Source organism: Zonotrichia albicollis, chromosome 17 (genome assembly GCF_047830755.1).
Source record: "Zonotrichia albicollis isolate bZonAlb1 chromosome 17, bZonAlb1.hap1, whole genome shotgun sequence".
Taxonomy (NCBI): domain Eukaryota; kingdom Metazoa; phylum Chordata; class Aves; order Passeriformes; family Passerellidae; genus Zonotrichia; species Zonotrichia albicollis.
In genome coordinates this window covers 1,344,249-1,356,472 of record NC_133835.1, presented here as the reverse complement: position 1 = coordinate 1,356,472, position 12,224 = coordinate 1,344,249, and the positions used below count along the sequence as shown (strand labels likewise).

Here is a 12,224-nt window from a genome sequence, read left to right as displayed (position 1 = left end):
ATATTATAACCATGTTTATTCTCCTTGTGTTATATTGTTATATACACTTGTCTAGAATTTGTTTAAAAGTTTTGTTATATTTTTGTTTTGTGGGTTTTTGTTTGGTTTTTTTTTCCCCCAAAGCCATATTATTTTAATCTTTGTATCATAGAATGGATATGGGTGTCTGGCTTTATTCATTGCTTGGGTTTAACAAGCTCTAAGATGGGCAGGTGCTGTGCTGGGCAATAAAGGACACAGCTGTAGGAGGATAATGCACTGTTACCCAATCTCCAGGAGAGACAGGGCTGTGATCAGGGTTTCAGGGGTTTATGGGTGTTGTACTTTAAACACAGCCTGTGTGTCAGTGCATGTTACAGGTTTAATGAAAGCCACCCTCTCAGGACTGTTCTGGCAATGCTGAACCTCCTCTGTGCCATCATGAAAATCTCTACATATTTTTCTCACTGACACCTAACAGAAAACATTAAAGTGTATTTTCCAAGACATCCTTTATTCCTGATATTTTTTTCTTTTAAGTCACTTGAAAACCATTTTTCAGTGGCAGCAAATGCAACATGAATCCTTTGGAAATTACATTGCTACTGCTATCCCAAGCTTTTCCTCCTCACACTCAATTCTGGTTTCCCCAAGGGGTTTGGCTGTACCATCATGTCTTTCCCTTCCATGTTGCAGCTTTAAATAATGGTCAGTGTGAAGATGAGGAGCCTGCTTAGTGCCAGCTTGTGCCATCTGCTAGTGAAGGGCATCCATCCACCCTTCCTTCTGCTCTCATCCTTCCCAATCTTTTGTGTAATTTGGAAGAGTAGTTGAGATGTAGAGCATGGTTTTAGTGCTTTTTGTTTGTTTTGCATGAGTACAGGTTCTGATGTGACATCAGTTGTGAAAGTGTTCATTTTGAATGCATTAAAAAGCTTGGCAATCAATAGGCTGTGGCAGAAAACCTGGAGCAGGTGGCCAGACAAAGCCTTGGTTTGCCTGTGTGCTCTGTGTAGTGCAGTAGATAAGGGAAAGCAGGACAAGAGATTTCAAGTTTTCTTTAAGAGACTAATTGACCTAAGTTTGGATCAGTTGAGTGAACCTTGGGGCAAAAATACCAAGGTACATTTGGGGTTTTTTTCCTTTGTATTGTTTTTTTCTCCCCAGAGACCAGAGCCCAGCACTTGCAGGTACTCCAGAGCCTGCCAGCTTTCCCATGCTCAGCTGCTCCCTGCTTAGTGACAACTGGCTGTTTCAGATTTTGCTCTCACCCCATCTGTCCTGGGCTCTGGATGGGATTTTTCCAAGGCTGGCTGGGTTTGTAGTGCAGGCTGCCTGTCAGGCTGCTGGGGACAGCACAGGGCACAATAAAATGCCTTGGGGCTCCCCAGGTGTGTGTGTGACCCAGCAGCCCCAGCCTCAACTGCAGCATCCTCTGTGCTGTGGGAATTCTCCCTCTGAGGAGCCTCTTTTGCACATGTTAGTGAGTTAGTTGTGTTATCCATGAGCTGAGTGTGCTGGGAGCTCCTGGCTGCAGCAGCCCAGGCTGTGCCCTGCATGCACCCTGTGCACACTCTGCTCTTTGTGGGCTCTTCTACCCCAGTCCCCATAAAACAACGCAGGTGAATTTTGACCATTTATCTGTTATTTGGCTGTACTGAATAAGTACAGTCCAATTAGACTTTTCTAAATCCCAAAGGACCACAGGCCTTGTTTCACCTGACTCAGAGAACCACAGGAGCCACCTCTCTTACTTCAGTTAGATATTTTTAATAATTAGACTCTACTGAATAAGACCAACTTTATAATCAAGAGGCATAGCACTGGTTTTGTTGCTGTAGCCAGTTCCAGGCCTGGTTTGAGGGTAAATGGTTGCCATGTGGTAGCACTGGACTTGTTCTGACTTTCCAGAAGCAATTGTATAATGGGAAATACTAATTTGGAAATTCTAAAGGAGCAGGAAGGAGGCCATGTGTGCTTTTGTTCCTGAAGTGTGCTGTGGTTGTGCAGAGCAGTTCAGGGCTGGTTCTTACTCTCCAGAGACCCTGCATTCCCTGCTGGGAGTTCTGTTTAAGGGATTGTTGAATGAGCAATGTTTTACCTGGGTGTGCTTGTGCTCAAGGCTCTTTGTGTTTGTGTGGAAGAGTGCTGAGGGAAGGTACCTGCTGATTATGGGCAAGTGCTTGCTCAGGATTTATGGAAGCCAACCCTATAACCATGAGGTTACAGAAGTTGTTAGGATGCTCTGCAGCTGGGATTCATTTGCTCTGATATGGATGGTGTGCTCTGCACTGCCTGAAAAGGAAAATTTTGCAAATCATCACTTTCTCATGTCATACATTGCGGAGGGGGGCATATGTGGCCCGAAGTTTAGAGTCCGGCTCGCTGAGGGCGAAAGGCCGACGCCCCTCTGCAATTCCTGGCCAGCGCCCTTCGGTGTCTGAGGGCCTCGGGCTGTGCTGGCTGCGGACTGGCTCACACCGCTGGGATTGGGGAGGAACGGAGCTGACCATTTCCCGGGGGTTAAACATCGGTTTATTGAAGGTGTTGTGGGATCCAAACGCGGGGAAACCAACCGGGAAGAAGTTTTTCCATAGGGGGTGAAACAGGATTATAAAGGAGGGGGGGTGGGTACAGGCGGAACCAATCGGGAAAGGTGAGGGGATGAACTTCACAGAACTGACACTCCATGGAGACCAATAATCAAAAGGTAAAGGAGGTGTCCTGGGACCCCAGCCAGCCACCACCTCCAGAGAGGAGAAGGTTCTCGAAACCTGGGAGGAGGAAGGGAGTGATTGACTGGACCTAGGGAAGAAAACACTTTCACTTATAAGGGAAACCAGGGGAGGAGCAATTACATATCGGCAACTATGAATAGCGGTTACTATGGCAACTTAGCTGACAGGCTAGCACTGGCGGGAAAAACTGGGGGAACGAAACCATTTTACACATAATAGGGGAGAGCAATACATAAATTGGGGGAATAACACAAGAAACTTAACAACACACTACAACAATACATGAGATAAATGATACCTGAGCATAGGAACAGACAAAAGTTCATGTGTTTTGGAGGGAAAGGGTGCAGATGAATGTAGCAGAGATCCTTGAGGAGCATAATGTGAAGAAAAAATGCAAAGGGAGCTGTAGCTGTCTATATGTGCTCATCTGGGAGGTGAAATTTAAACCTTGGTCTTGGTTTGTTTCCTTCCCTCACAATATCCCTGTGGTTCTCTGAGTCAGGTGAAACAAGGCCTGTGGTCCTTTGGCATTTAGAAAACTTATTCAGTACAGTCTAATTATTAAAAATATCTAAGTGAAGTAAGAGAGGTGGGGATAAACAGCCAAATAACAGATAAATGGTTAAAATTCACCTGCACTGTTGTGTGGGGACAGGGGGTAGAAGAGCAGAGTGTGCAAAGGGTGCCAGGAGCTCCCAGGCACACTCAGCTTCTGGATAAACAACTGCCCCACTAACATGTGCCAAAGAGGCTCCTCAGAGGAAGAATTATTATAGTGTTTACAAAGGGCAATAACTTCAACAAATCCTGTCAGATTTTAGCACATTTGGATGAGGTTCATGAAATTTGGTCTAAGTTGCAGCATTTTTATGAATTGTTTAAAAACCAGATTTAAGCAATTCTGCTCTTTCACAGGGAAGATGGAGGCTTCAGACACCTCTATTAAAAAAAGATCTGAAATGTTTGTGTTCTTGTAGATAAATTCTTGTTTTTTTGGTGTTAGGGATTGTCAGGCACACTCACGTTTCTCCCTGCAGGTGCAACACCCCATCACCTCCAAACAGTTGTACCTTTTCAACATGTAGGAGCCTGTATTTTGAGCTGAAATTTCTCTCCCTAAAAAATTTACTCATGATTTTCTGACAAATGACATTCTATGTAATTTTCCTCAGAACAGAGTGCTTATATTTCACAGGATGCTTGCCTCATGCCTTGCACAGAGTGGCTGTGTTTGGCCATTAAAAAGGCCATTGGTGTAGGAACCTCAGCTCCTCCCTCCCTGCAGTCAGTGGATGTGGAATAAAAGATGTAGGAATGCAGAAGGAGAAGGACTGTTCTCCTGGTTAGTGTAAAGCCAGCTTGGGTAAGAAGTTACCTGTCCAAGAAATTGTGTGAAAATCAGTTAAAACATTTTTCACACACTCCTATTACTTGTGATTCTCTGGGCACCTAACATGAAACTGAGGAGTTTGCCTAAATGGAGGTGCCAACATCAGAGCTGTAATTTAGACACAAAGCCAAGTAACAAGGGAAAGAAAATAGATTTAATTATCTCTGTGTTCACCTGGTAATGAATTTTTCAAATTTATTTCTCTATTGCCCACCTTTAAAGTTTCCGTGGCAATAATAAGTATATGAAAGCACTGTGGAAATAGATCAGTGCCTGTGAAACATTGAACTTATTTTCTGATGCAGGACTGCAGAAGAGCTTGTGAGACAAAATTTGCTTGGTTTTTAATCTGAAATTTGAGGATGAAGGCTGCTGCTGCAGGATGAGAGAGAAACTCCATGTGAAATAGGGGATTTTTCCTTAGTGCTGTTGGATTGCCTGGTGTGGAGTAGAGTTGCAAGGGAGAAAAAATCCATAATATTTTGTAAATGTAGTGAGTGTATGTGTAGAGATCTGACCAAAAGCAATGGGAATTTATGCCTTCAAGCCCCTGATTTTTCCTTTGGAATATTGTCCCTTCAGCAGCCCTGTGTGAGTGTGCAAACAGTGCAGAGCTGAATCTGGGCTTTTCTAACATTGTTAGATTATTTTATTAGAAAAGGCTGTTTTCTGGCCAGTATCTGCAGCTCATGTTTCATCTCAAAGCTGTGGTTTTGTGCTGGGAACTTGAACCTCTGCCAAAACCCCAATCTGTGTCCTGTTCAAGGCTGTGTTGTCCTGAGCTAAACCTTCTGGGTGGTTTGTGCCAAACACCCACAGCTTTGCAGTTATGAGATCTTGACAGTGCTGGAGAATGGATTTGATTTTGACTGTGGTGGTCAGGAACAGGTCCCTTTTTTGGTTGTTTCTACAGGTGGTTTGAATCTTTTAGCAGCATTTGCAAAGTGCTGAGTGTTAGAGCAGATGTGTCACCTGGAAAGGACAGTGCCATTGCCCTGTGATGGAGTGGGAAAATGTGTATCCTCACATAGGATACACTGAAAGCTGAGGGATGCTTTTATCACACATTGTACTTCTAAGCTTCTACTACAGCTTAGCTTAATGCCATAATGGCAAAGGTTATTGCAAAGTTTAGATATTTCATTAAGCAAGACCCATCAGGTGTGAGACTTGACTTCCTGAATTCATTCTTATCTGAGTGTGATCTGGGGGCATGGTGGGAGTTGTGGGCTGGGACAGGGGGAGCAGATTTCAGCTTGTTTTGTGCATGAGAAACTGAAAACACCTAAATCTTTACAAACTTTAGGGAAGTAGGCACAGTATGGCTGAGATTTAGCTGGGTATGTGTGAAATATTTTTCAAATGCTACATTTCTCCTGGTAAAAATATGCTGTGGCTTTGCTACTGCTTTGGACCTATTGCATCTGCAGTCTCTAAAATTAAATTTGGTGGCTCTTGCTATCATTCTGTAATTCAGCTGTTGCTGTGAGTTTTAGCCTGGCACTGCAGCATTGGCACCAGGTGCTTGCTTATCCCCTCTGTGATACAGAAATGAATAAAATTCATTTCCCTCTGATTTTTTTATCCTCTACCTTCCTTTCTGCCTGTCTGTCTTTTAGATCAACTGGAATACTTCTCAAGTGACATATTCAGCAGGATTCTGCCAGGAACCCCCTCCTGTTTGTCCTGGTGGAGGAACAGCCTGGCCCCTGCCATGGCCACCATTCTCAGCCTCACACAGCTGGACTCACAGAGCCCAATCCTGGCTCACCAGGTAGGTTTTTCTGTCAGTGACCAAATGTGCCATTGAAAGCAGCTCTTCATGTCCTTACCCAATGATTATTATATGAATTCTAATTCTCTTTTTCCCTTCCAAGCATCACCTTGACGTCTGACAGGCTCCCATTGTTGGAAACAATGGTTTTGGATGATCTGCCTCACTTAAAAGACACATATGCCTCCTTGTGCTCCTCAGCTATGGAAGACTTAGAGGTGGATTTTGATTCAGGACTGGAGGAAGATGAACTGAAACAGGAGGCTGCTCCTGGGGATTCCACAATCTTTGTGGCTTTTAAAGGAAATATAAGTGACAGAGACTTTGAGCAGAAGCTGGATACCATACTGGAGAATGTGCCTGGCCTTTTACACATGGGTAATGTGCCTTCTTGTCACTTCCCAGCTGTCCTTAAAATGCTTATTTAGGTTCATAGCCTTATTTCAGGGTAGTTGCACAAAAATAGATGATATTGGGTTTGAGCAGCTTAGTTTGTAATGATAGTTTGTTGGGGTTTTTCTTAGTGAATTTGCAAGCTGTTCTTCTCAGAAATGCAGACTGCAAGTGTCTGCAGTTGTTTTGTTGTTTAAAACTGATTTATTTGGCAAGTTCATTCATTTCTCTTCTGTTTCCACATTTCACCTGGTTTTATTCTCTTTCATGTCCCTCTATTACACATGGCTGTGTTATAAAAAAGTGAAACCAGGCTTGTTCACACAGGAGATGTTTTACTGCCCAAACTGTCCAGTTTAAACAATTACAGTTCATCTGAGAATGGGTTCATTTTCCAGTACCTATGGCATTCCTGCCCTTTTCTGACCTGCCCTATCTGATTGATTGATTGATTTGTGCTGGGGAATGGGCAGTGCCCTGACATAGCCCTGAATGCTCATCCAGCTCTGGGAACAGCTCCATGGCAAGTCAGTGATAACAGGATTTTGGGGACATCTTTTACCAGCATGTTTAAATCTGGAAAAAGACATTTGCATGTTGCCAAAGATCCTGTGCTAATTACTGATGGCTGCTCAGTTAGGTAGCCTTGATTGTTTTCTTCAACAGTGTCAAACACCTTTTCAGGAAAATAACACAATACTTTTCAATAGCCAAACTGAATTTCTTTGTCACTTTATTCCAGTATTTCAATTTTGTCCATCTAGTCAGCTGGCATAATTTTGTTGGATTCTTGCTGCTGCTCAGAGAGATAAAAAAGCTGGGATAAGACAAAAATACTGTAAAGAAATACCAGTTTTGAGCTGTGTCTTACAAGCAGTTGGAAGGAGATGTAAACCAACAGACCATTACTGGTGTGAAGGGATGTTTGTAATATCACAGATCAATTGTGTCATTTTTGATATAAAATAAATTCAGTCTATAAGTGCACATAGTCATCTTTGTTATATAGAGGCATCTGCATGCTGAGTCTGTCATAAATATTAATGCCAGGATTAATAAACATGATTCAGACCTCAGCTGAGAAAGCAAATTTTTAAAATCAATGTCCAGTTAATTTGAAAATTATCCATGTGTGAAGTTCTTTAAACTGATTCAGAGCAAAATGGGATATCCTGAATTCAGAGTTAGTAAATAACCTGGGGTTATCTTGGCAGATGCAGTGCTTGAAAAATGAGAAACTTGGGTACAAATATATAGAAATACTGAAACTGATGATACAATTTTTCTATGTAAAATATTGGAACATTAATAGCAGAAAATATGGGATTGTTCAAACTCCCACAAAAGGGGATTTTGAAACTCCTCCTGCCATGTTTCCAGCCAAAAGCAGGTTTATAGGTGGAATGAGGATGAATTTATTAATTCCATTACTGTAGCAGCAAAAGGGGCTTGGTGAATTAGTGGTGAACAAGAGCTTCCTAAATAGGAGTGAGTGGTGGCATTCTTAACTAACAAGTTTTTCAGACCTCAAAAGTTAGCAAATGTTTAGTAAATCTGAGATCACAGTGGAGGAACTGGCTGATGAAAATTTGGGTCAGTGCTTTCTGTTTTGAGAGGAGCTTTCTTTACAGAAAAATAGAAACTGGAAACTTATAAAGCTATATTGGCAGTATTTTTAAAATCATCCTTAACTGCATTTTGTAGGTAGGTAGCACTTTGGATAATGTATCCAACATAACTGCCCAACCTTTCTGCAGCTCCTGTGAAAACCACTGATCCAGGTAGAAACACTCATGTGTAGAACAGGTGTTCAGAAAACCTGCAAGTGAATATCTTGCATGACTTTGAGATGCTTTTTGGCAGTGGATTTGAAATGCTTACCCAGAAAACTAAATGATAAGGTAGAAATCATTGAAATATTGCTAGGAGTCTGTTGGCACTGGTCTTGTAAAAAAAAAAAAAGAAAAAAGAAGATGTTTCACAAGCACTTGTAGAGCAAATATTTGAAGCATTTCATTCCTGTAGTCAGTTTTTTCCCACATTCATCTGGTTCACAAAGCAGACCTGTACAGGTCACTGTCCTGTAACACAGGGCTGGAGCCCTCTGCTGTGGGACAGGCTGGCAGAGCTGGGGGTGCTCACCTGGAGGAGAGGGAGCCTAAAGCCTTCCAGGGCCTAAAGGGGCTCCAGGAGAGCTGGAGAGGGACTGGGGACAAAGGGTGGAGTGCCAGGACAAGGGGCCATAGCTCTAAGATGGAGTGTAGATTTTAGATGGGATATTAGGAGGAGATTGTTCCCTGTGAGGGTGGGCAGGCCTTGGTACAGGCTGTCCCTGCCCTGGCAGTGCCCAAGGCCAGGCTGGCTGGGGCTTGGAGCACCCTGGGATAGTGGAAGGTATCCCTGCCATGGCAGGGGGTGGGATGAGATGGGCTTTAAGGTCCCTTCCAACCCAAACCTAATACCTATAATTGTATGAAATCTGTTTTGTTAGATATTTTCTTATCTTTCCAAAGTAGTTTATCCACAGAATATTTCAGTTTTTAAGCAATACTACAAGTGATTCTGTTGTCTGTTGCATTGGTTGTCATTTGAGTAGTTTTTTTACTGCTAATTTTTTGGAAAATCCCTGTTTTTGGGGTTTGGCAGCATTGGTTGCTGTATACCTATGTGGGGGAAAATCTCCTGTCCCTGAGACTGAGCACTGGCAATTTTCAAAGCCAAATAGGGTTTCACTTTTTTCAACCTTCTAACCGAGTTGTTTCATCAGATGTGCTTATAAACTGCCTTTGCACTGACTCTGATTGTTTTTCTCCTAAGAATCCAACAAGTTGAAAGTGCAGAAGATCGAGCCATGGAACAGCGTCCGTGTCACCTTCAACATCCCCCGCGAGGCGGCCGAGCGCCTGCGCATCCTGGCCCAGAGCAACAACCAGCAGCTCCGAGACCTGGGCATTCTCTCCGTTCAGATTGAAGGTATTTCACACCTCATCTGCTTCCAAAGCTCACATTTAACTAGACTAAAAAGCAGTTTTGTGTGTAATAATAAAAATGAAAGCTGGAACTGCTCTGGGTACCAGGAACCTGTCCCGTTCTCGGCTGGTTTTGATGGCCTAGAAAGGCTTGGGATAGCCTTGGGCCAGCCTGCTCCCCAAAGGACGAAAGGAGCCTTCAGGTTTTTTCGATCTTCAGTGTTTACTAATTTTTTATCTTCAATATCTTCACTCGGCCCGACAGAGGTCCGCACAGCACGTCAGCCATGAGCACACTGCGTGCCCTCGGGGCGGTCAGTTATCTTTATACCCAAAACTACGTATAAGATATTTACCTTTTCCCCCCAATACCTTTCACCCTTATTGACAAGTGTGCCTTTAGTAAAAACCAATCCCAAAGTGCCACCACCACCACAGAAGATGGACAAGAAGAAGAAGAAGAAGAAGAAGAAGAAGAAGAAGGACAGGACACACCCCAATTCCTCCATTTTGTCTCCCTAACTCCCCCCTGTACCGAGATTCTAAACCCTGTGTTTCACACCATAACCAATCTATCTCTTCACCATTTATCCCCTGTGATTCTCCCATCCTCATACAGGTGATGTTTCCTGTGCTGGGTCAAAGTCCAACCACCAGACACTTCTGGCCACATTCCAGGGCCTCCAAGCCCCCCAAGGGTTGTCTTGGTGTCCCTGCACATCAGGACTGCTGTGCTGAGATCCCACAGAACCCTCCTGAAAAGTGTTGTCTGTGTGTTGACTGGGAAAGGGTTGGCTGATCTTCTTTCCCTGTTGTTTCATATGAGGCTCTCTTTAAGATGAGTTTTCAGTGGCTTTCATAGTTAGCATATGTCACAGAGAAAAAATGTGGGCCTTTGTCGGGGACGAGCCATTTGTCGGTGAGGGGACACTCAGACACTCAATATGAGTGATAAGCAAATTCTGTTTATTGAAGAGAGCATCAGACACTTATACAGCAAGTAATAAGCTTATGAATATTCTGTAAGCTAAGCAATCTATTGGTTAAACTATACCATCAACTCTTCTTCATTCCTTAGGGGGGTTACATCTCTCTTTTCTCATGCCTCTTTCACTGTTTGTTATCCTACCACAGCTAGGCCCAAGGACACTGTTATCTTGCAGGTGCCGGACTTGGAATTAGCCATGGTTTTGTACTTTTCCATTTTCTAGCAGCTAAATTCCCAACAAGCATATCCATTCTGGACAGTTGTCCAGGAGCACCCTCAGGATGGAATCAAGGGCAGGCAATGCTTGTCAAGACATTTGTTCTTCTTAAAACTGCAATCCAGAGGAGTGCTGTGATGTGCAAGTGTCCTTCTAAAGCACACCCTGGAGGTGAAGCCTGTTCTTCCTTCCTCGACATCTCTTAAATGTCCTTTTGCAAAAGCCTGTTCTGCCTTTCTGTTTCTCCTGTTCACCCAACCTGTGCCTTGCTTTAGGGGAAGGTGCCATCAACTTGGCTTTGGGCCAGAGCAGGAGCCAGGACGTGCGGATCAACGGGCCCCTGGGCGCGAGCGCGGCCATGCGCATGGACACGGCGTTCCCCATGCAGGGGGGGCAAGGTAAATCCCACAGCTGCTGCTGCTGCTTCACCACCCACACGTGCTGCTGGGATCCACTGGCTGCAGCAGCTCCTCTTTGCAGAGCTCTGATTGCCATTTCTATGAATGTCTGCTCCTGTTCCGTGCTGTCAAACCGTGTCCTGTGTTATGTCAATGAATTGTTGGGAGCGTTGTGTCCCACAGACGTTGGGGTGATTTTGGTTTGTTTTCAGGTATTGAGAGGGTGTGGTGGTTTGGGGTTTTGTTGGGTACTTGGTTTGTTTGGGGTTTTTACATACAGTCTATTGAAGCAGATGAGTTGGGTTTAGTGAATTCACTTTGAAATATGCACAAATTTTCAGAGTGTTCTGCTTGGTTCCCCTTATGGAAATGTGCAAAAACCTTAATTCAGTGTACAATAAACTGACTTAGATTAAATCCAATAGAATTGGGAAGGATGGGACACTGTAATTGTTACTCTCTTCTTATGTTCTGATAAACTTTTGAGATCTGATCCTAAAGATGGGATTTTTGTGGAAATGTGTAGTTTTTAAACTATATTTTAGAGTATTGTATACTCATAAGGAATTTTTAACTACAAAACTCAAATTTGACAAAGAATTTTTTACAAAGAAAGCTACTATCTAATTTATTAAAATAGCTGAATCATAAGGCAGCATACATAACTAATATTTTAGTCAATGGAATTTAAAGCAATTAAACCAGGAGCATTTTTAGTCAGTTTATGTAAGATGCATTTGTGGCCGTTGAGGAGAAGGAATGGAAAGAACATTTCAGCTTTGTAGAAACCTAATTAAAAGTAGTGAAATTTTTGTCCTTAACAAGGACTAAAGCATTTTGAAGAAGGGCTCTACTCTCCACTGTCAGCATCAGTGTCTTCATTTCCTGTCTGCAGGTCAACAACAAAACAGCAACAGAACCAACAGGGCAACAGTAGCAATCATTTTAGAAAATTACAGCCTGTGGAAGTGAAACATTGAATTTTTTTTTTCTTCTTGCAACACCTCAGTTACTTTCTAGTTTCAAATGTTGCAAAAACCTGAGTTACATGTGCAGCTTTGATACAATCTTGTCACTTGGTGCTTTCAGGGGTAGATCAGGCTCACATTAATTCACGAGTCAGTGGTGTTCTCATTTGTACTCTTTTTGAAAATTTGGTGTTAAAGACCTCCAGCATGACCTGAACTTGTTTGTTTGATAGCAGGGAATCTGAGCTTTCAGACAGAGAGGTGTATCCTCAGGTTATTTTGAACAAACAATTCCTGAAGTCTAAAGAATTGTTTTACTGACAAATATATTTTTTTCTTGTTAAAAGAAAAATTCTAAAATTCTTCTCTATGTAACTGCAAGACTTGATGATTTCTATTTTTATTTT

The 12,224-nt window shown here is 42.9% G+C and overlaps 1 protein-coding gene across 6 annotated transcripts in view; it reads left to right on the top strand.

Moving 5' to 3' along the window:
* Positions 1–12,224, top strand: part of NCOA6 (nuclear receptor coactivator 6) — a 45,025-nt gene that overhangs the window by 7,035 nt on the left and 25,766 nt on the right. For all 6 annotated transcript variants that reach the window (XM_074553563.1, XM_074553561.1, XM_074553560.1 and 3 more), the window contains 4 exons: positions 5,730–5,884; positions 5,988–6,262; positions 9,095–9,250; positions 10,727–10,849. In XM_074553563.1, coding sequence (XP_074409664.1) covers positions 6,028–6,262; positions 9,095–9,250; positions 10,727–10,849 — 514 coding nt within the window. In that variant the 5' untranslated portion in view covers positions 5,730–5,884; positions 5,988–6,027. The remainder of the gene's footprint in view (positions 1–5,729; positions 5,885–5,987; positions 6,263–9,094; positions 9,251–10,726; positions 10,850–12,224) is intronic.